Raw genomic sequence first — 23,842 nt, 5'->3', positions numbered from 1 at the left:
CAGGGCCCCCAGCCCTGGGGAAGCCACCACGGGGGACAGTCAGGGCCCCCAGCCCTGGGGAGTCCACCACGGGGGACAGCCAGGGTCCCTGGAAGGCCGTCACACAGGACAACTGGGACATTCCACCCAGGGGCAGTTAGCAGAAAGATCCAGCATCACTGAAACTCTCCCAAGTGGCTACTGACCCACTGACCCCCAGACCAGGCTAAATCTCAGCTGAGGAGCCCCCATTGTGATGCAGTGTCCACAGCATGGACATCGGAGCCCGGGGACAGCCACGGGCTTCATGCTCGGAGGCAGGGCTCTTCTCCAGGATTTGCTGAAACACTGTGAATCCAGGCAAGTGGCCCAGGGATCTAAAATCATATACTCCAGAATAAACAGGACCCTAAACAGAAGACCTGGCCAGAGCAATCGGGGGTGGGGGGGCACTGCCAGGCCTCCCCTCCGACAGGCGGAGTGCTGAGCATCCAGGAGACCCTTGCCCCCGCCCCCTGTGATATCAAAGTTGCCGCGTTCTCAGGAATGCACCCCGCGGGCAGACGTTCATCTGGACGATAAATCACCTCGCAGTTCTCCATGAGAAGACGCTCGTGCGGGAGAAGCCTGGGAGCATACGCATTAGCACATGGTTGTGCGGTGAGAGCAGGAGCTCGGCCAGCCGCCACACCAGCAGGACAGAGTCATAAATACCTCAGACCCTCCCCCCGACCCAAGAAGGGACTCTCCTGCCCCCCCAGCTCAGTGACCAAAGCAGCAGACACAGCTTTGAGCACAATACAGAAGGAACCCCAGGACGTCTTCTCTGGCCTACATGGATGAACGGGCCCGGCCGGGTCACCCCTGACTCCATCATCTGTGCACAGCACGGATTAAGCACCTTCTGTGTACCCGGCACCGAGGAGGGAGCAGACGGCACCAAGCAGACATGGGGGGCCTGCGATGAGGGGGCAGAGATGGGGGAAGACGTCGGGGGAAGGTGCACTCCACACGCAGGGCCTGCAGTGAGAACGGCGTGTTTCCGGAAGGCCGGCAAAGGGCCATCGGAGACTACGCACGAGAGCAGCGGGACCCTGGGAACCTTAAGCGGCGCCGACGTGACCAGGGCACCTGTAACCGGCCTGTCTGGGCACTCCACGACTAGCAACTGGCAGGGCGGGAGAAGCAGGGCCAAGGCCGCCGCCCCCGGTGCGCTGGTTCGCGGCGGAGAGAAGGGGACAGGACGTAGAGGCACAATCGTCGGGACGTGGCTGCTGATTAGTCATGGGGGGCGCGGGGGGGTGTCTCCTGTGAGCCCAGGGAGGACGAGCCCGGCGTGCCCGAGATCCCCAGTCCCCCCACCCAGCTCTGCCCCTTGGTGTTCTGAAAACTGGATGACAGCTGTCCCCGCCTCACGGGGCTGTCGGAGACACGGGGAGAGGGCCGGCTGGAGAGTTCCGCCGCCGTCAGCGAGCACCACCGCGTTAGCAGCTGAGGGCATAGGAGGGGACAGACGCAGAGGCAACAGCACCAGGATTCGGAGTCAGGCCCTGGTTCAACCAGGTCCAGTGTCTCTGGGAGGGAACAGCGTCCTGCCGGCCCCTCAGGCGGTGGGGTGACGGCCCTCAGGACGGCTGGCCTGCTCAGCGTCACCACACTCCACCGCCATCACGCTTCCTGCAAGAAGCTGGGACACACCTGCAGGAAGGGCCAGGTCAGCAGGGAAACGGGCAGCCCAGCGTGCCACCCCCGACGAGTCCACCGGGTGGGCGAGCCGGAGCCCAGGAGCAGAGCACTGGGCTGGAGTCCTGCCCCACCACACAGCGGGCAGCAGTGGACTCCTCCACACCCGCACACGCTCGCTGGCGGGCCGGCTCTCTGTGGGGCCGTCCTGGGCGCTGCGGGCGCGGGGCAGCATGCCTGGCGTCCACCCCCCAGCACCAAAAGTGTCCTCGGGCGGGCGCCTGGGTGGCTCAGTACGTCGAGCATTCTTCTCTTGATTTCGGCTCAGATCATGACCTCAGGGTCGTGGGACCGAGACCCACATAGGGCTCCAGGCTCAGGACGGAGTCTGCTTGGGATTCTCTCTCTCCCTCTCCCTCTGCCCCTCCCTGCTCATGTGCTCTCTCTCTCTCTCTCTCTCTCTAAAATAAATAAAATCTTTAAAAAAAATGTCCTCAGGTAGCGCCAGATGTCCCCGGGGGCAGAATCACCCCGTTTAGAGCCACTGGGCTAGATACTATACCGTTCCGCACCTCAGTCTCCCCGCTTATAAATGGGGCCTATTGCTGCTGTGGGGATTGGGGTACCACACGGGGGATCACCTGGAACAGCATAGCGCACTGAAGGCTCGTGACTCTGAGCCGCAAGTTACCGCTGTCTGAGAGGCACAGAAATAAGGGCATCTACACCCAAAGTGACAGCAGAGCAACCAACACATAAACACGGCACCGAGGAAGTCAGGAAACCTTCCAGGACCTCCCCAGAGCAGGGGGCAGCTCGTTCGGAGGCATCTGCCGGGCTCAGGAGGAACCCGGGAGACGGCGTCCACGACACCTTCAGCCATTCGGTCCTGCTCTTCTGGGAGTGGGGCCGCCCTCGCCCGTGACAACGGTGCATCCGTCCCTGGGGCCTGGCTGCTGCTCTGGGGCCAGCGTGCATCAGAGAACAACGCGGGAGAGCTGCTGGGGGTGTCCTCCCCAAACTCACGGAGCTTCTCCTGAGATTAACTGACACCCTCCCTCGCCCAGCCCGTCTCCTGTCCGTCGGCGGCACAGGAAGCCGGGGTCTTCCGGGGGCCTTGGGCTGCTTCCAGCTTCCCCGCCGCGGCCGGGGCTCGGCTTACCGGGGAGCAGGTAATGAAACCCTCGCGACGACAGGGCTGCCTTCAGCGCCAGCAAATGAGTGCAATTACTGCCCGCAAGAGAAGGAGGGTTCAAAGGGAGAAAGGGAGACCCAGAGGAAGGGGGACCGAGGACAAACAATCAGTCGGAGCCCGGCTTATCTCCGAGGGAAGCCCACGTGATGATCTGAGGGCCAGAGACCCTCAAACGAGGCCACTGCCAATCACGGCATCTCAGTGGGCCTCCTGGCAATGACCCACCGGGCCGTTCCCGGTCCTTACTTCTCTAGCAATGACTCCCGTGATGAAAACAAAATCTATGAACTTTGGAAGGCCCTTCCACTCAGCGGGTCGGACCCTCTGAGGAGGGAATCAGGGGTCCACGGGTCCCTAGCAGCCTCAGTTTACCCAGCCCAGACATGGCCCCACGCTTATGTCAGGCTTCCCCATCACCAGCGGCCGGCCACTTCAGAAGAGGCTGAGAGGCCAGCTCACCGCAGTGAACGGGAACAGGGAGGCAGGCACCTGCCACCACCATGTGGTGAAGCTCCACGGAGTTCCACAACCCAGGGCAGGGAGGAGCGGGGGAGATGGACGCTCTGTCCAGGCCTCGCGGCACAACCAGAGCCCCAACAACGTCGGTAGGAACTGGGGGACCCAGGGGTCTCCGTAGCCTTCCTTCCCCACTCACCACCACACCGCAGCGTGGCCAGGAACTCGGGGCTAACACTCAGAGAGACAATGGGGGAGACACCTCTGGACCACGACGGGACAGACGGCCAGCCAGCCACAGACGGGCAGGGGAAGGGAGGACACGAGGCAGGCAAGCAGGTGCCTTTTCGGCAAGATTACGGCCAGGCGGGGGCTCAGACCCAGCAAGCCGGGGCGCGCACACCCATCTCCCCCGGCTGCCAAACGCCCTCTCTCCCTCCTCTTCTGATGCAGAGCACCGGGCACAGCCGTCTTCCGCTTTCTGTGCCTCCCCCACCCCCAGGTTACTCTCTTCCTGCTTCATAAATACCAGCTAATACCGTAAACCCCTGTTCTAAGCCCGGTGAACTGCGTCCTGTCCCACACAAGCAGAGAATGATTTCTCGGCTGTTGATACTAAACAGGACAGCCGAGGCCACAGTCCATATTAGAATCACAAAGCCACCTCCGGTGTGAGTGAGGTCCCACCTGATCCGACAGCTTCCCCGAACGCCAGGCTGCTCGCCATCGGGCCGCTAGAAATCTGCTCCTCAAACGGGCCATAACCTTACGTAAGCCGCGATGGATGGCCAAGGCAAGGTTGTGCCTTTCTACACCGCTCTGCCTACATGTTTGTGTGGACAGTCGTTGGCTGCCTTTGGAGCAATTCATCTTGGCGACTAGTCAGGATATCTCGAGGCAAGTGTACCTTCAAGGCAGAGAAGATGAGTCATCTCTACAGGGACAACGGGGCACGAAAAACGAACACCGTCTCTCCAGACCCAAACGATTAACGGCTCAGCACTCTACCCCGGTGACACTGTCTACATAACTAATTAAACCTGAAAGCCGGAATAAAGTCCTTCCAATATGAAGCCACTTAAAGGAGCGCATGTTGCTTCACGCACGTGGGTTTTTGGGTGGCTCTCACGCTATAATCTTCCTCATTAAGAGGGTGACTCCAGGGACGCCTGGGTGGCTCAGTCGGTTAAGCAGCTGCCTTCGGCTCAGGTCATGATCCCAGGGTCCTGGGATCGAGCCCCACATCGGGCTCCCTGCTTAGCGGGAAGTCTGCTTCTCCCTCTGTCTCTGCCTGCCCCTCCCCATGCTCGTGCTCTTTCTCTCTCTCTGACAAGTAAATAAATAAAATCTTTTTTTTTTAAAGATTTTATTTATTTATTTGAGAGAGAGAGAATGAGAGACAGAGAGCATGAGAGGGAGGAGGGTCAGAGGGAGAAGCAGACTCCCTGCTGAGCAGGGAGCCCGATGCGGGACTCGATCCCGGGACCCCGGGATCATGACCTGAGCCGAAGGCAGTCGCTTAACCAACTGAGCAACCCAGGCGCCCCCCTGCCAAATCTTTTGGGTCCCTGAAGCTAGAAACCCAGGAGAAACAGCAAAGAGCAGAGGGCCCTTGGATGTTTGTCAGCCCTTCAGCCTAGGTACCCGGCAAAGGTGCCCTGTGTCAGGGGGCAGTGAACAACACTTGCGTGGGTAATATGGCTGTCACAGCTCTTGGACACAGCTGTCCCTGTGGTCCCAGTCCTGCCTACTTTCTTTTTTTTTAAAGATTTTATTTATTTATTCAACAGAGAGAGAGAGAGACAGCGAGAGAGGGAACACAAGCAGGGGGAGTGGGAGAGGGAGAAGCAGACTCCCTGCCGAGCAGGGAGCCCGATGCGGGACTCGATCCCGGGACTCCAGGATCATGACCTGAGCCGAAGGCAGTCGCTTAACCAACTGAGCCACCCAGGCGCCCCTAAATAAAATCTTTTTTTTTTTTTTAAAGATTTTATTTATTTATTCATGAGAGACAGAGAGAGAGAGAGAGGCAGAGGGAGAAGCAGGCTCCCCACTGAGCAGGAAGCCCGATGCGGGACTCGATCCCAGGACCCTGAGATCATGACCTGAGCCGAAGGCAGACGCTTAACCAACTGAGCCACCCAGGCGCCCCCTAAATAAAATCTTAAAAAAAAAAGAGGGTGACTCCAATCGCCTGGGGTCCACCGCGACCTCGGGGCACTTGGCGGGAAGCCTGCCTCCTGCCCGCGTGCCACTAAGTGGATGCTGCCCCCGCATCACGCGAGGCCCCACACCGCACAGGGCCCGCGCCTGACCGCTGGCCACCTCCCCGGGCAGGAGTGGACGGAGAAGGCCGGTCAGAGCCCCAGCGTGCGGACCGCGGCCTGGCACCCCGCAGAGAAGGCCCGCCCGCCGCCCGGCCCCGGGAGCCCCCCGCACGTACCGGTGAAGTCCTCCGGACACTCGCAGGTGTAGCCGCCCTCGCGGCTGTGGCAGCGGCCGTGGGTGCCGCAGGGGCTGGAATAACACAGGTCGATCTCGGTCTCGCAGTAGTCGCCCGTGAAGCCCGGCGGGCAGCGGCAGCGCAGCCCGGTGATGGGGTGGATGGGCCGGAAGAGCACGGTGGTGGAGCTGATGAAGGGCGCCGAGCTGTCGAACTTGAGCACGGACACGCACTTCATGTAGTTCTCACAGGGCTCCCGCAAACAGATGTTGTCGTCGAAGGGGAGCACGCGCTGGGTGGACACGGCCGTCAGCAGCGTCCGGTTCAGGTAGATCTGCTCCTGCAGGTCCTCCGACGGGAAGAACTTGTCGCGGACGCCGCCAGGGAGCAAGGCTGAGAAGGTCACGTTCAGGATGTTGGCGCGGACGTCCGTGTCATTCTGGATGTTGAAGACGAAGACGTCGTCCTTGGTGGTGGACAGCACCGTGGCCACCCCTTCCACGAAGAGGGACAGCAGCGGGGAGAGGAACTTCTCCTGCGACATGTTCTCCAGGCGGACGGTGATGCTATTGGTCAGCATGTCGTCCGTGATGATGGTGACCCGCAGGGTGCAGAGTGCGGCCACGCTGTGGATGCCATCTGGGGACACAAGGAGGGTCAGGGTCACTCGGGGTCTCCTGGGCCCCGCCAGCCCCGCCTGGGAACCGCCTCAGGGGCACTCGGCATGGCAGGAGTGAGCCCGAGCACCCCCAAGCCCCACACCCTACCCCACCGGTGACCGCCCCCTGACCCCTGCTTCCCAGGCCCCGTTCTCCCTCCACATCCGGCTTCCCAAAACACAACTCCCGTTGAGTCTGTCTTGCTCAAAAGAACCCCAGGGACCCCCAACCGCTCAGCAGGACATCCCAGGACCACCCACAACCCAGCCCCGTGCCACCCGAGTCCCCCACCGCACACGCTTTGCTCCAGACCCACGGGGACACTGGGCCTCATTTACCACCTCCACACCTGTTCCAGACACCAGGAGACCCACTCTGATTCCACCCATCCCCAGCCCCGCTCAGACCCCACAGTGTCCAGGATGGTGCCGTCCGGGTACGGCCTTGGTCTACACTACGGTGATGGTTTTTCTTCCCTTGGCTATAACCTATGCATGCCTACGTGCCCGACACATAGGAGACACTCAGCAAATGCCGCTTTAGAGACACCCACAAGACAGGGTGCACCTCGACCAACACAGGTAAGCAAACCATGAATCGAGGTACTTAGGACTGTGAGACCAGAAAGGGTGGAATATTTCGGTTATGATGTTGGGTTCTGAGCCCAGAATCAGAGGAGCTGTCCAAGGGCTGGCCACAGGGGCTCTGGCTCTGGGGTGGCACCATTAGCCTGCCCAGCACCCCTGACAGGTGCAGCCACCCCATCCAGGGGCCTTCACCTGCCTCCCAGGCCTCACCCCAAATGTGCTACGGGACCCTGAGAAAGACCTGGCAAAGTTCACATCCTTCTGGCTCAACTTAAATTCTGCGTCCCTACAGCTCTGCCCAATCCTCCCCATCTGCTCCCCCAACCTGCTCCCTGCCTGTGCCCCTCACAAGTGCACCCCCAGGTCCATGGGGCACAGAGCCATCTGTGTAGGCCAGTGAGCCCTGGGGGGACCCCTCCCACCTTCTCATAGCTCACAGCCTGGGGGTGCTCCCCCGGGGCGCAGAAGCCACAGGGGGACCCTTCCCCACTTATTTCTGGAAAAGCGGGGTCAGTGAGAGCGCAAGTCACATCACAAAACCCAGGGGCCACCTTGTCACTGTGGCCCCAGCACAGTCCCCACAAAGCCCAAAATCACGGGGGACAGAAGCACCGAAGCTTGTGGACACTGGAACTGTTTCTCTTGGGCACTGGAGCACGATGAGCCCCTTCGGGAGGGACCCTGAGTCACAAAACTTGCCCAAACAACAAGAAAATGTAACTGCTGGGGCCCCTGGGTGGCTCAGTCATTAAGCGTCTGCCTTCAACTCGGGTCATGATCCCAGGGTCCTGGGATTGAGCCCCACATCGGGCTCCCTGCTCTGCGGGAGGCCTGCTTCTCCCTCTCCCACTCCCCCTGCTCATGTTCCCTCTCTCGCTGTCTCTCTGTGTCAAATAAATAAATAAAATCTTTAAAAAAAAAAAAAAAAAGAAAGGAAAAAGAAAATGTAACTGCTCCCCAAGTCACGGCATTTCCGGGTGCTCCATCTGACGACCACGGCAGACCGGAGACCCTCAGATTCTGAGAAAACCTGCATCGCCCATTTAACAGCTGGGGGGGGGCCCGGCTTCCGCCCCACTGACAGCAGCCCGGCTCAGGAGGCCGGGCACCGAGCGCTCTGCAGCCGTTCCATCTCCTCCTCACGAAAAGCCAGCAGGGCCGAATTTAGAAAGTGGTCTTGATGACCTTGACAGTTTTGAGGATGGCTGTCAGGTTGCGGGTATTCGGTGCCTTTTACTTTCCTCTCTATACTTTCCTGTACCATTTTACTTCACACAGCGGGTTTATCATTGAAAAGCCCGTTTGCATTCCGGAAGACACGGAGCTTGCCTGGGGCTCTCCCCAGCCTCTGCTGCAGGCATTTCTTCTGCGGCTGTAAACAACAGCTACAAGCCAGGTTTGCGCGCCCCCAAATCAGGCCAGTGTGATTCCCACTGCTTTCTTCAGCCAAGGTGAGTCACCTCGTTGTCCCCAAATCACAGGAGGAAAGAGAACAGATGGCAGAATGTGCCATGGCGGCGGGACGCCCACCAGCAGGTGCTTCCCGCAAAGCCACAGATAATGGGAGTGAGTGCTCCGCGGGTCTTCACAGAAGCCACCCTCCACGACCTTGTCCCCTGTGGGGGGCCCACCCCTGGGACACTGCCGCGAGAGGTCACACTGTGGCCTCCAAGGAGCCGGGAGGTTGCAGGGGACAGGGGACAGAGCCACATTTGCAAGATGTGGTGACAACACGACCCGAGGAGGCAGCAGGGAGGTGGGGTATCCATGGAGGGATGGCGGTCATCACTCAGTTGGGAGAGGAAACTCCTTCCTGGAGCTAAAAGCAAAAAAGAGGGGCGCGTGGGCGGCTCAGATGGTTAAGTGTCTGCCTTCGGCTCAGGTCATGATCCCAGGGTCCTGGGGCTCCGTGCAGAGCCAGGAGTCTGCTTGTCCCTCTCCCTCTGCTCCTGTGCAGAGCCAGGAGTCTGCCTGTCCCTCTCCCTCTGCTCCTGTGCAGAGCCAGGAGTCTGCTTGTCCCTCTCCCTCTGCTCCTCTCCCTGCTTGTGCTCTCCCTCTGTTCTCTCTCAAAATAAACAAATTCTTAAAAAAAATAAGCAAAACAGAGGCGAGGCCTGGCACGTCATGGGCGGGAGGGTGTGTCAGGGTCCTGGGGCTGCCGTAACAAAGCACACAGACTGGGCAGCTTAGCCAACATTAATCCTCTCGGTCTGGAGGCCAGAAGTCTGAGATCAGGTGTCCCAGGGTGGTTCCACCTGGAGCTCCGGCGGAGAGTCTGTCCCACGGCTCTCTCCCGGCGGCCGGCGGCTGCGGGCAAACCTTGGCTTGCAGGTACATCTCTCCCATCTCTGCCTGGTCGTCTTGGGGCCTTCTCCCTGTGTGTGTGTGTCCAAATTCCCCTCTTAGAAGGACACCAGTCACTGGGTTGGGGCCCACTCCAATGCAGGATGAATTCATCTCAAAGCTAACCTTGATCACATCTACACAGACCCTATCTCCAGATAACCTGGCATTTGGGGGTTCCAGGTGAACGTGAACTTGAGGGCATGTTCATCCATCCAGGACAGATGGCAATGTATGGGGGCAGGGGGCGGGGGGGGGGCGGAAAGACAAGGCTCCAGAGGCACATGGGGGTCTTCAACACCTGCTGGCCTCCAGGCTCATGGTGGGCGGTGGATGCAGGAGAAACATCCTCATGGTGTGGCCTGCCCACAGCCTCCCCGGCTGCCTTCAGTGCCTCAACGCTAACGTTCTCCCTGGCACCACCCCTGCTGGCCCTCCACAGATGAGGACCCTGAGGAACAGAGAGGCTGACCGACAAGCCCAGCCGAGGTCACTCGGGCAGCAAATGGCAGGGCTCCAGCCTGTTGGACGGTGCATGGAGGGCCCAGCGGACCGTGTGGACCTGGCCTAGGAGGGTCTGCCAAGCACACGGGAGGAGAGGGCGGTTTCTGAACGCCTGGGGCCCTGGGGACAAGCAGCTAAAGACCAAGCCGGTGCCAGGAGGGGACAAGGCCACTTGCCATGGGTCTCTGCCACCTCACCCCAATGCACCCCAGGGTCTCAGGGAGACAGGGAGACACCTCCAGTTGGTACTGGCAACGGCCTGCCAGGCCTGATTGGACAGCCCACGATACCAGCAGTGGCAGAATCCCCAGGGCACTTTCTTTGAGACAAAGGCTGCTCGCCTGTCCCTCATCCTGCCCCTCCCACGGCCTCACAACAGGCAGGGAGGGCCTGCGCGGGGCTCCCACCCAAAGCCAGGGGACTTTGAAGGGGCTCTCGGCGTCCCTCTGTGGGGTTTGTTGTTTCTTTGAGGCCATACTGAGGGCAGACAACAGGTGTGTTGTTTTGATCTGCTACCTGGAGGGCATCTGGCTTCTCGTCCTGGGGCAACAAAAGCCAAACCTAGAAACTGCATCTCGAGATGCGGGCTCACTGCGTGGGAACAGGGTGTGTCAGACCCAGCGCGCACTCGACCAGCCAAGATGCTGCGCCCCTGCCCCGTCCACGCAGGAGGGGCCTTCGCGTGTCCCACCAACACCCCACGCCACTCACATGTGCTCTCAACACGTCCGAGGGTTGGCAGTGAACTTGCAAGGCCCTGAAGCGGCCGATGCGCCTCTGCCTGGCACCAGGGGCCGGGGGTCAAAGAGGGCAGAGCCAGCAGCCCCCTCCTCCCGCCCCATGTGACCTTGGCCTGACAACAGGGAAGGTCTCTCATGACTCCCCAAGGCAGCCCACACCGGGGTTTCTCCTCCTCTGCAATCCCAGTCCTCCTCACCCTATAAATCCACCACTGGAGCCTTCCTTCCAACTGCTGGAGGCAGGTCTTCACAGCCCCGGCCCCGCAGCCCCCCGATGCCTCCCCACAGCCTCCGGGGCTCATCTCTGGACTCCTACCTGGGGGGCAGCCACACTCCTCCAGGGCTCCAAGCCCAGCCCCCCATCACAGCATGCACCCTCCCCGTTAACCACCCCGTTAACCACGGGCATTCCCCAGCCCACTCTGTCTTCACCTGAAATGACTTCGGGCCCCCCCTTCCCCCCTTCCCCTGGTCCCCTCCTTCAGCCGAGCCCATCTGTGAGCCCACGCCCCACTGACCGCTCCCTGCTGCAGCTCACAACCCCTCCCCAACCCTGAGCTCGCTCACCACGTCTATGCTGATGGAACCCTCCAGAAGGTGAAATCATAACAGGCCCCACGACCCCACGGGAAGCCTGGGCTACAGAAGCCGTGGGCTGAGACTCTAAGCAAGTGCATTCTTGTCAAGATTAAGAACTTCCAGTTAAGAGTTAAGGGTTGGTTCCTCAAAAAGTTCAACAGAATTAACAGATGGCCCGGAATTCCACTCCCTGGCAGAATTCAAAAGACCTGAAAACGTAAATCTACACAAAAAACCAGTACACGAGTAAAAGCATTATTCACAAGAGCCAAAAAGTGGAAACCCAGGTGTCCATCAAAAGAGGAGTGCATAAGCACAATGTGGTGCATCCCTACAGTGCAATACTAATCGGCCCCAACCAGGCAGGAAGAACAGATTCATGCTACAACATGGGTAAGTCTCAAAAACACAGTGAAAAAATCAGACAGAAAAGGCTACTACGTATTGCATGATGTTATTTATATGAAATGTCCAGAACAGGGGGGTCCATAGTAGCAGAAACCAAACATGAGGTTACCAAGGGAACAGGCCGTGAGTGCTGGATGGCCACAGGCCTCCTCTGGGGTGAGGAAACACGTGGAACGCGGTCAGGGTGGGTGTACGACGCGGAGAACGTACCGAAATGGACGCTTTTATTTTGTGTGAATTTCACCTCCACTGAAAACAAGAGGAAAGAAGAGTTAAGGGCTCAATAAAAATCTGCTTTATTTTGCATGACGTTACCCAAAGGGGAAAAAAATATTTTAAAAGGCATTTTAAGAACGCTTCCCTAAAGCCATGCCATGGACAGAGTCGGAGATGAGCGGAGGGCCGTGAGGACCTGGAGGAGAGGGGAAGCCGCCCCGGGCCCGCTGGCTGGAAGGAACCCTCTCCCGTGGAACTGCTGGGTTACTGCCGGATAGGAGCCTCGCCCAAGGGGGGTTCACAGCGGTGGTAAGACTTCTCGGGCTTCATCAGAATCACATGGAGAGTTTCCACGGGAAACATCTGTTGTCCCTGCTGTATTTCAAGGACCGACCGCAGGATGCATAGGAATCTCTGCTGGACAAGATCTAGAAGTCTGGTGGCACTGAACCCCTGGCTGGGATGCGTGGTGGTCGCCCGGCCTGAAGCAGGAAGTTTTGGGACTGGGAGAGAAGGAGCGATGCAGGGGCGCCAACCCCCAGGCAGGCTTCACGGCCTCCATGCCCTGACCCGTGGGCCCAGGGCCGCCCTGGGCCCACGGCCTCCACCGCCAGTGCCCACAGCACTCCACCCAGCTGCCCCAACCAAGAGCACTCCAGACACTGTGGACGTCCGCTGGGGATAGGTCGCCCCCGTCAACAAGCCCACTCGAGGAAGCCACACAAATGTTTCTGGATTCTTCTTCTGGCGAGGAAGCAGCTGGGCTCGGGGCTTAGTGCTCTGCGGGTACGGCTGCTGGGCTGGCCCGGGGCCTCCCTCTGTCAGTGGGGCCAGCAGGAAGCCGGTCCAGCCTCACTCTTCCCTGGGGAGCCAGAAAGACCACCCCTGTGCCCCGTCCCAGGAAAACCCCCAAATTTCCCTGAGGCAAAACACCAAAATGGATCTGAAAGAGCTAGGGAGCCTTGCCTTGTTCTCAAATGACACCCTCCAGCAAGACAACGTGGTCCCTGACACCTGCCCAGGGACACCCCCATATTCTCCAGCCCTGGACACGTCAAGGAGCAGCTGTCCGCCCAAGAGAGCTGTGAGCCTTAAAGGCAAGACTTCTAACAAACACACCAGCGCAACCCAGCCTGCTCGCTGCGGAGCCCAGGGGCCTGCGCAGCCCACCGCTAGCCCACAGACTTGGGAGGGACAGTCTGGAACATCCCAGGCCCCGCGCCATCCACCACCCACCTCAAGCTCCTCCTCCAGCCACCTGGATGGTCAGCGGCGGGTGACCCTCGGCCTCCCTGCGGGGGGAACGCGGGTGAGTGCACACTTGCACCATTCTTCCTCCTTTGCTCCTCTCCTGAGCTGAAGCTCTGCACACGCACCCCTGCCTGTATTAGCTTGAGAACGCTCCCTTAGCATCATTTAATACTGGAAGTTTCTATTTCCCCAACACACTGTGCTGGACTCGCGTCTGACCCTTGACCCTCACCCTCTGAAATTCAGACTGCCCTGGGAACCACCGGTGACGAAGTTGAAGGCGCCCCAAGCCCTGCAGTCGCTCCGGAACGGGAAGGCCACAGCGGCTGCCCAGGGTGGTGGGGGGACCACAAGCTGGGCCTGGCTCTAGAAGCCTCGTGCTCCTCAACCAGGCTCCTCACGTGGGGGAAAACGTCCTCTGATGGCCGAGCAGCAAGCTCACACTGCCCACAGTTTCCTGGGAGTTTCGGAAGACGCAGGAGCCAAAGCTGTCTCTGGGTCGCTGTGGACGCCGGTGGAGGCCCCGAGGGACAGGCTGGCAGGACACTGCCTGCTGTCACTGGAAACTTACATAAATCTTACCAAGGCCACGTGTGGCAGGCCAAATCACGCCCCCTACCCAAGAGGCTTGGTCCGAGAGCCTGGAACCTGCCAGAATGCTATGCTATGTGGTAAAGGTTAAGGTTGCTGATCAGCGCACCTTAAAAGAGGGGAAGCAGCACAGATTTTCCAGGTGGCCCCAATGTAATCACCGGGCCCTTACGGGTGGAGACGGAGTGGGGAGAAATCAGAAGAGGGAGCTGTGGACAGAGCAGGCTCAGAGAGACGGCCCACTGGCCGTGGAGAGGAAGGAAGGGGCCACCAGCCCAGGAACTCGGGTGCCTGCAGGTGCTGGAAAGGCTGGGAAACTGGCTCCCCCAGGGCCTCGAGAAGGAGCACAGCCCTGCCACGCCTCAGTTCCACCCCAGGGAGGCCCACGTAGGACCTTCAACTCCTGAACTGCATGAGAAGAAACCTGGGTTTGTCTCAAGCCCCCAAGTCCAAGTCCGTGGTCATTTGTAACAGCAGCAACAGAAAACTATTAACCTCATTCTGTGAGGTTACAACTGGGACGCCAAAATCAGACAAGGAGAGCGTGAGAAAGAAGAATTACAGCTTTCTCGTAAACACAAATGCAACACCTCCTTAAAAAAGGAAAAGGTCAACAAATCCAAAAATACATGAGATAAGGCGACCTATCCAGACCAAACTGGGTTTATCTCAGGAATTTAGCACTAGAAAGAAGGTGTTAAGGCAACACCACACCTTTTTTAGAAAACATATTTGCATCTCAATAAGTAGAGGAAAAGATTCAATAAAATTCTGTAACCCGTCATAATAAAGACTCTTGACAAACACAAAAGAGACTTTCTTAAACCAATGAAGGGCGTCCACAAGAGCCCAACAGCAAATAAGACACTCAACAGTGGTACCCACCATCAACATTCCCATCCCATACTGTACTGGAGGCCAAGGTCAGCCCAGGAGAAAGAATGAACGATATGATGAATGAATGAATGAATGAATGAATGAATGGAAAAGAGGAAGACACAACATCATTATTCACAGGTATGACTCTCAGCACAGAAAACCCCAAAGGCTCTACAGACAACCGGTCCGAACTCACAGGCGCACTCAGCAAGCAGCTAGAGAGAAGAGTGATGCAGAGAAATCAAATGCACTTCCTTACGCCAGTCTCACAAAATGTAATTTTTAATATATCTTTTATAATAGCAGCAAAAATACATTGCACTTAAGAATAAATCTAATAACATGGGGAGCCTGGGTGGCTCAGTCAGTTAAGCGTCCGACTCTTGATTTCAGCTCAGGTCATGATCTCAGTGTCATGGGATCGAGTCCCACGTCAGGCTCCGTGCTCAGTGCGGAGTCTGCCTGCTATTCTCTCTCTCCCTCTGCCTCACCCCACCCCACTCATGTGCACCTGCCCATATGTGCTCTCTCTCGAGCTCTCGCTAAAATAAATAAATAAAATCTTTTCTTAAAAAAGAATAAATCTAATAACAGACATAGAAGCTCTTTATAAATAAAAATAGACATTTGCAAAGTATCATTGACAGAAATAAAGAACTAGCGACAATCACTGATACGGAGAGCCAAGGTGGAAAATGTAGTTCTCCTGAAACTGTAGATGCACAGCCATTCCTACCAAAATCCCTACAGGGTCCTTCACAGACTAATCTACATGGAAGATGGACAGGCCAGGAACAGCCCAGGGCGCTCCTGAAGAAAGGGAGGGGTCAAGGTCTATGAGACGCAGGACTTGGCTTCATCTACGGCAACCAGAGTATGGGCACAGAGCAAACCAAGAGACCTATCGACAGCAGAGAGCCCAGAACAGACCTCCATGCACGTGCAAACCTGACAGGTAGAGCTGGTGGAGGACGAGATGAAATTGGATCCCTACCTCACACCGAACACAAAATAAATCCCAGCGAATTAAAGACTTGGGTGTGAAGGCAAAACCAATTTTAGAAGAGATCCTACAAAATTATGTTGATGATCTTGAGGTCAGTAAGGATTTCTTACGACACATAAAACACAACCTAAAAGGAAAATGTATAATTTCAACAGTAAATACAAGTACTTTGCCAGAAACCTCATTTTAAAAATGAACGATGAGACAAGCCACAAACTGGAACATATTTGACCCGGAAACAAATAAAAAGATGCTCAATATCATTAGTAATCTGTGAAATGCCAACTGAAACCACAATGAGATACAATTTTACACCCACCAGATTGGCGAAAATTAAGAAGCCAGGCACCAACAAATGATGACAAGGACAAGGACAAGCAAGGACAGGAAGGCTTGTTCATTGCTGGAAGGAAGAGCAATTGGTCCAATCACCCTGCAAAACACTGGAAGTTAGCTAAGAGTGGATAACATTCCTATGCCCGATGGGAATATACGTCAGGGGAGCCGTACCCTCACGGGCCAGGAGATGCACCCAAGAATACCTGAGCTGGCTGAACAGATGGACTAAGAACTGTATGTCCACAGGATGGAACACAATGCAACGGGGAAAATGACCCGACCACAACTGGGGACACCAATATGGGTGCTAAGGGAAAAAGGTGGCTGTAGATGAGGACATATAGGATGGTCCCATTTGTACAAATGCCAGAAACGGCCAAAACAGAACGAGACAGGTCCGGAATCCTTTATCTGAAACCCTTGGGATCCAACGGCTCTGGGATTTCGAATCTGAAATATGGCACATATATGGCCGTACAAAGCCGTAGACCCCGCAATCAAATACGTAACACGCATCCGTTGCTGTCCTTTACATCACACATACATGCATTTTATCTCATTTCCACATCATATCTGAACTCTTCCGGAACAATAAAAATTCCTTAGATGGGAAGGGGGTGGCGTGGAGGATCAAGCACAAAAGGAAAGAGGCAGAGGGGTTTCTGGCTTGAACAGGGACACTGTTCCCAGAGACAGGAAGCTCAGGAAGGACGTGAGGCTTTCCCTGTCTGGGGCTTGACGGCTTTAAGAGTGTGGTGGTTTAAAAAAATGGCCACAGGTAGTGTGACGACCCCCCACTGACAGGCAAGACCTGGGGCCCTTTCCTTCAGAGTCCAGGTGGGCTTCAACAGCTCCAACCAACAGAGGAGGGCACAGTGCTGCCACGTGATGCCTGGGTCACAAACAGCTGGTCAGGAAAGGCCCCACACATCTGCCCGGCCCTCGCAGACACTCACTGTTGAGACAATCCTGCTTTGCCACTCACCTCTGTGACCCTGGGCAGGTCCCCGAATCTCCCCGTGTCTCAGTTTCCCCCCCGGTGAAACCAGGGTGATGGGATCTCCTGCTCCCCAGAGATCTGTGAGGGCTGTCAGGGCCACACACTGATGGATTCCACTCCCCCAGGGCCGAGGGACAGGGAGCCCAGAGAGGCTCAGGGACTGTGCCCAGGGCACACAGCCTTGGAGTGATGGGGATGCAGGTTGCAATCTTCCGGCCACGGCACAGGGAGGAGACCTGGCGGCCTCCATGTGCCTACCTGCTGTTTTACGCCAACACTTTACAGAGAGAAAATAATTATTAACTGCAGAGGCTTAATGAGGAGAGAGAGCTGTAAGGACGTCTAATACCAATAATTTGTACCTATTCAAGAGCAAATGTGTAACAACAAAGGCAAGTGGGACCAACAGCATCAGATACTCCTTCCTTTGCTTCCAGGTAAGGACAAGTGAGCACAGGGAGCCCACAGCAAGACAGAAATCAGAACACCCCAGGCTCCCAGACCCAGCCCAGCTCGGACCCACCTGTGGGCTCCCAGACCCTGGCCCCGCTCTGACGCGCCTGTGGGCTCCCGGACCCTGGCCCCGCTCTGATGCACCTGCAGGTTCCAGACTCGACCCAGCGCTGACACACCTCTGGGAAAGAGCCCCTGAGGGCCTTCAGTCCAGAAGTCCAGGGGTATGGGAGAAGAGAAAGGGAGGTGCTGGCGGGCCAGCTGAGGTGGTGGGGAGCTGGGCAGGGGAACTAGAATATACATGGCGCTCCCACCCTGGCTGCTCAGCCCCTGCAGGGCACAGGGCCCTGCGTCCTGCCCAGCCTAGGGTAGCAGGAGCCTGCCATGGGCTTAGCCTTCCTTAAGAGACTGCGCAGCATCTGACAGGGACTAGAAGGGCCACCCTCTTGGCCCCCAAATGTCTCCCTGCTCAGGGGCCCTGAAGTCCCTTCCAGAATCATTTTACTGACACCTCTTTTGAAATGCAAATAGCACTGCGAGGCTATATTAAACCTCTGACCTCTTGATGGGTTAGCTCCTCAAGTCAGAGGGCAGGGGCCAGCCCAGGCCTCCCTGGGGGCAGAGGGCAACTGCCCTCACACTGAGAAGCCCCGTGGCCACTCCCTGCTACCCATGCTCTGGCCAGGCCCGGGGGAGGGGGGTACTGCTCGCAGCGTCCCCCCCATGGGAGATGCTGCAGTGAGTGCCTGCTGTGTGGCCCCCCCATGCTGCCTGGGGGACCGAACAGCCAGCCGGGCCACCCGCCCTCAGTGGGGACAGCAACCCACCAACAGGAGCACATCATCTTTGCTACTTCCAGGGACCCTTCCTCCAGCTGAGTGAAGAGCGGACAAATCATTTTCTTGTGGAGAAAAGATCAAATATTGGCCCAGACGTCTATTAATTTGCAACTTACATCACATGTGCTGAGAACAGAAAAGCAAGGATTTTTTTTTTCCTGGTTAAACATTGGCTAAGGAAATTCCTATCCTGAATTTCAAGAGCCTGCTTTAGCATGACAGTAGCCGGGTAAGATGCCGTGGTTTAGACCGGTGGCCAGCAACTCTTGTGGAGGCAGGAGAGAAGTTACGGCACCCTCCTGGTGGACGTAAATCTTTCAGCAAACACAGAAAACGTGCCCGTTAGCAGCCTTTCTTCTCGTCTTCATTATGTCCTACGTGTGTTTCTTCAGTTGAGTTTTTTAATGACTTCTTTTGGGGGCCTCCTTCCCTTCCATCCAGGTGGTGAAATCAGTCTCCAGTATTCACTGAGCAGGACAAAGATGCCTTTCCCACCTCGCATTTGGTTCTGGTGGGAGACAAGCCTCCTTCCTCCTATTCGCTCGCTTGCTGGGTCCCCCTCCGCGGCCTTTGTTAGCGGCCCCCCGAACTCCCTCCCCCTGAAACTAATGAGCTGGAGGCCTCTTCGGAAGGTGGTGAGCGAGCAGATCCAAGGAAGACTCGGAGCCCCGTTTGGACGGGGTGAGGCCGGTGCGTGAGCAGACTGCACGGGGCGGAGGGCTCAGGATCAGGCTCAGGGTCAGGGAGCCTCGAGGGGAGGGAACGTCTCAAGGGAAGCCGAAAGTCCCACCGAGCCCGCTGACACACTGGTTTCATGACATGCCCTGTGTCTGAGCGTCTCCAGGCCGGGCGGCTGACCCGGCTCCCCGTCCACTTCCAGCCACATCTGCACCCTGGGGGCTCGGCGGGCTCCGCACAATCCCGGGGCGAACACCGCACAATCCCGGGGCGAACACGTGACCCAACAGTCTGGGGAATGGAGCTGGAACTGGAGCAGTGAGGGCCATTCCCGGACAGAGGGAGAACACGGAACCACAGCTGGCCTTCCTCACGACGGCGGCCCTGGACTCTGCTCTCAGGATGCTCTCGTGGAGCACGGACTTCCCAGAGCCGCACGTCGGGACACGGCCCGGGAGCAATGTTCGCGGAGAGGTATCAGGGCCCAAAGTTCCCCACCCCTACCTGCCAGCCCCATCCCCCCGAGGCCGGCGGGTCTCACCTCTGCTCCCAAGCCCTGCAGGCTGTCCACTGAGCACCTACTGTATGCAGCCCCTGCCCCTCCTCCACACCAGGCCTCCGTCACGCTCTCATACACACACGCTCTAACACGCTCACATACACGCTCACGCTGCACACACACTACACTCAGGCTTCATGCATACACGTGTCCACACACTCCACACACATCCACATCCCACACACGCACGACTCACACGCATGACACACGCACACTTCCGAGGTTCGGAAGGGGAACGCCAGCCCCAAGTTTGCTCTGGTGCCTTCAGCGTGGGTCTGAGCAGATGAAGAGATTAGTCTAATATCAGATATCCTGTTATTAAGTGATTAAAAGATGACTTACAAGTAACAAAGTGGATTCCCAAGGGTCCTGAAAAGGATATAGAAGTTCACTCAGGAATTACCACAGCGACTACATTCACAAATTCAATTATAATTAGGAATTATTTGGTATAATAAACCTTCTTAAAGATTCTAATCTGCAACCTAAACTCAAATTAACTAATTAAAATTGTTGTCGCTCATTAATTCAACAAATATTTGTAGCCGTCTGTGTGCCAGGCCCAGATCCAGGACTGCCAAGAGGAAAACGCCAGTCCTGCCCTCTTAGCCTGGTAGGGGTGACAGATGAGGCCACAGACAGGGTGTGGAAAGTGCCATGGGGGAGTGTTCAGAGTGAGAATGTCAGGGTGGAGGAGAGGGGTATCAGCATGCTGGGGGAGGGGGAGGATGTCAGGGTGCTGGGGGGAGGGGGAGGGGTGTCAGGGCGCTGGTGGGAGGGGGAGGGGTGTCAGGGTGCTGGGGGGCAGGGCGTCCAGGTGCTGGGGGAGTGGGATGTCAGGGTGCTGGTGGGAGAGGGAGGGGTGTCAGGGTGCTGGGGGGGCAGGGTGTCAGGGCGCTGGGGGAGTGGGGAGGGTGTCCAGGTGCTGGGAGAGGGGGAGGATGTCAGGGTGCTGGGGGGAGGGGTGTCAGGGCGCTGGGGGGAGGGGTGTCAGGGTGCTGGGGGAGGGGGAGGGGTGTCAGGGCACTGGGGGGAATGGCCAGGATTTGGGTTCTTCCAAAGCAAGTACCAGTTTTCCGTCTGGAACAGTCTCAGGGAGGCCTGAGTGCTTTCTCTTTGCCCAGAATTCTTAACCAGCCAGTCGCTGTTGTACCCAATTCCTCAAGTTGTCACACCAAAAGTGCCAGCCAGTAATTATCTGGGGGTCTTCTTCCCCGCCCGCTGGTGGGGGGGTGGGTGGCGTGCTCTCTGACCTGGTACTGGTGACTCTTAACCCGAGGCCCGGCGTGCCCACGGTCACCGCCACCGCGAAGGGCGTACTGACGGCAGGAAGGGCCGAGCGCCAGCGCCCCGGCCTCTGCCGGTGCCGAGGGGCTGTCCCGCCCTTTCTAATGAGGGGGCAGCCACTGCTCAGCTTCTGAGGGACCTCTGCGGCCCCAGCCTCCCCACCCTCAGAGATGGTCCCCAGCCCAGGCCTCTGCAGGCCCACAGAGGCCAGCACTTGGAGTAGGCCTAGGTTGCTCTCTCACAAGCCCCTGAGAAGAGCTTTCGGGCTATCCAGGAAAATGCCAGTGTTTCCTACACTCTCTGGCCTCCAGGTTCCAAGGACAGCAAGGTCTCGCGCTGCCGGACTGGTCAGCGTGAGAGCAGGCTCGTCCTTGCCCTCGTGGGCTCGGCCTCATGCCCAGCAGGGCTGAGCCGGCCACGTGAGACACTCTCCGAGACCCGCCCTGCACAAGTGCAGAGCGCCCCAAGTTCGCGTGGCATGTGGCCTCAGACCCACAGGGCCCCCACACAAACTCACATCTGTCGAGACAGGAGCTTTGAGCCAAGCTGGGCTCCAGAAACAGGTGGGAACACCTGTGGCCGCCTCTGTCCACAGGTTCCTGTTCTCCGTCCATCCAAAGGTTTGACGTCACAATGACAGACAAAGCAAAGACACTCGCCTGGGCACTCTAGGGTCATGATCACCTGCTCAGAAAACACCTCTGAAACGTGACCTGGAGGCAAAACATAGCCCCCCTCATGTGGCACCAGCTGCAACCTGAAGACGTGGGGGGGCTGGGGTTCACTTGTAAACAACAGAAGAACCCACACCAATGTCCTGCAGGCGCTGCCTCTGCTCATCCTCGGGTCCCGTTTGCCGTCTCCCTGCCGTCCCGTCGACGACCCCACCCACCGTGAGTGCCCCGCCTGGCCCGACCAGCTCCATGCTCCATCCTCATCCTGCAGGCTGTCCTGCCGGGCAGCCTCCATTCCCCTGTTTTAGAGACCAGGCCTCTGAGGGTCAGCAGGTTAAATGAGGTCACCGGGCTGGTTAATGACACGCCAAAATGCAAACCCACATCCATCCAGGGGCCCCCTGCCCACCGAGCCCGCTGCCTCTCGCACGCAGGGAGTTTGCTCCTCGGTCGAGTCTGACACCACTGGATCAAGACACGCTCCAGGCACGGGAAGGGGCTCTGATGAAAATCACGCTCCATGGATCTTCCAACACAGGGCTTCTCCGCCTCAGCACTCTGGACCTTCGCCCTGGATCATTCTTTGCTGCATGGGGCTGTCCTCTGCACTGAAGGACACTGAGCAGCATCCCTGGCCTCTGTCCATGAGATGTCAGAAGCAGATGCGCATGCACGCACACACACCACCACCACCATCCCGTGACAGCCAAAATGTCTCCAGACACCACCAAACGTCTTCCGGGTGGCAAAATCACCCCCGTTTGAGGAGCACTGAAGAAACCCAGCCAGAAAGGTTTTTTTAAAGATGTTTTTCTTGTAAAAGAGGAGAAAAGGAGAAAAAAAATACTAAGTCACTCTATTTTTTAAATAGTCGCAAGCAAGTAAGGCAAGGCTGAGTCACAGTGTCCGTGAGTTGTGAGATGCTACATTGGACAACTCGGGAGGCAGAAGGGAGGAGAAGGGGCCGCTGGAACCCATGAAGGCCAGAGCCGGATGTCCACTCCAGGCACTTCCCAGGCTCCAGGCAGATCCTGGCGTGCATGCACCCCCTGTTCATTCCAGGAACGAAGCTGACCAACATGCCAGGTGCTGCCAGAGATCTCCGTGCTCACAGGCTAGCCTTGTTGCAAAACACAAGTTCCACTTTCCATTCTAAAATTCTACTTTAAAACGTGTCTGCCAGGGGCGCCTGGGTGGCTCAGTCATTAAGCGTCTGCCCCGGCTCAGGTCATGATCCCAGGGTCCTGGGATCGAGCCCCGCCTCGGGCTCCCTGCTCCGCGGGAAGCCTGCTTCTCCCTCTCCCACTCCCCCTGCTTGTGTTCCCTCTCTCGCTGTGTCTCTCTCTGTCAAATAAATAAATAAAATCTTTAAAAAGTTAAATAAATAAAACTTGTCCGCCATTAGTGGTCTCAGTTAATGGGTCTGTTGTGTTGTTTATATAAACAAGCAACAAGGAGCTTAAGTAATTTTCACTCAAAAACACAGTCCTGTTCTAATTCCCCACAGTCTTCCTGGCTTAACTCCAACCACGGACGAAAATCACCTCCTTCCTTTCTCTTTTCCCTACAACTGACCTCTTGGTTTTCAAAAATCAACAGTTTGTGTTGTTCTTACATCGATGTATTTTCTTCTGGTTTAGAATCAGGCTCTTGGTAACAAGAGGAAGGATTAAAAGGCAAAGTGAACATGGAAAATATTTAAATTTTCTCTGGCAGAGAGAAAAGTATATAAGAAAACAGACTGAACCAAATCCTTCTTTGCAGCCAGTCAGGCCTGCTGGGCACCATCCCCACTCGGAAGCCTGCCCCCCGTGTACACACTCTCACGACCCCAAGGCGGGGCTCCTCTAGAGACTTTATTAGGCCCCAGCACCTGATGGGACAGAGCGGTAAACTGGGCTGGGGGTGATCTTCTGACATCTGGGTGCCCGGGAGCCGGGGAGAGCCACGCATGACCACCGCATGGGCCCCTCCCCTGCAGGTGTGGGGCCTGCCAGTCCGAGTGGGGACTGGCTCCCCCAAGGTCGGCACAGCACAGAACAGGGTGGTGCACCTTCTCTCTCCCACGCGGGGCTCCTTTGGCAGAACAGCATGGAGCCTGACACCTGCATGTGGAAACCCATACCCCACAGTCCTCCTCTCGAGTTACATTCGAGGGGACTCTTCCATCTTCCAGCTGCATCTTGGTTATGAGAGAGAGGACCTGTGAGCAGGAGTGGTGCCCATTTCCAGAGCTGTCTTTGCGGGAGAGCGCACACGTGCAGGATGGGAGTGAGCGGGGCTCTGAAAAAAGACCCCTCCAAAGATACTCCGTGCTGGAGGACATTGGTAATTCAGCTCTGATTTCTTCATTTACTCCTTGTTTCTTGATCAGCTGTGGTTTTTTTTTTTTTTTTTTTTTAACTAGGCTCCATGCCCAACATGGGGCTTGAACTCACAACCCTGAGATCAAGATTCACCTGCTCTACCAATTAACCCCAATCAGTTGTGCTTT

The 23,842-nt window shown here is 57.2% G+C and overlaps 2 protein-coding genes across 2 annotated transcripts in view; one reads left to right on the top strand and one right to left on the bottom strand.

Annotated features, from left to right (window-relative positions):
* The window catches only part of GRAMD4 (GRAM domain containing 4), a 467,167-nt gene that overhangs the window by 302,854 nt on the left and 140,471 nt on the right, over positions 1–23,842 (top strand). The window lies entirely within an intron of this gene.
* The window catches only part of CELSR1 (cadherin EGF LAG seven-pass G-type receptor 1), a 137,270-nt gene that overhangs the window by 79,393 nt on the left and 34,035 nt on the right, over positions 1–23,842 (bottom strand). The window contains exon 2 of the mRNA XM_034987292.1: positions 5,757–6,395. Within this exon, the coding sequence (XP_034843183.1) occupies positions 5,757–6,395 (639 nt within the window). The remainder of the gene's footprint in view (positions 1–5,756; positions 6,396–23,842) is intronic.

The sequence above is a fragment of the Mirounga leonina genome, unplaced genomic scaffold (genome assembly GCF_011800145.1).
Source record: "Mirounga leonina isolate KUSES-001 unplaced genomic scaffold, KU_Mleo_1.0 Mir_418, whole genome shotgun sequence".
Taxonomy (NCBI): Eukaryota; Metazoa; Chordata; class Mammalia; order Carnivora; family Phocidae; genus Mirounga; species Mirounga leonina.
Note: the sequence above shows the minus strand (reverse complement) of the source record. Positions and strands in the feature narration are given on the sequence as shown.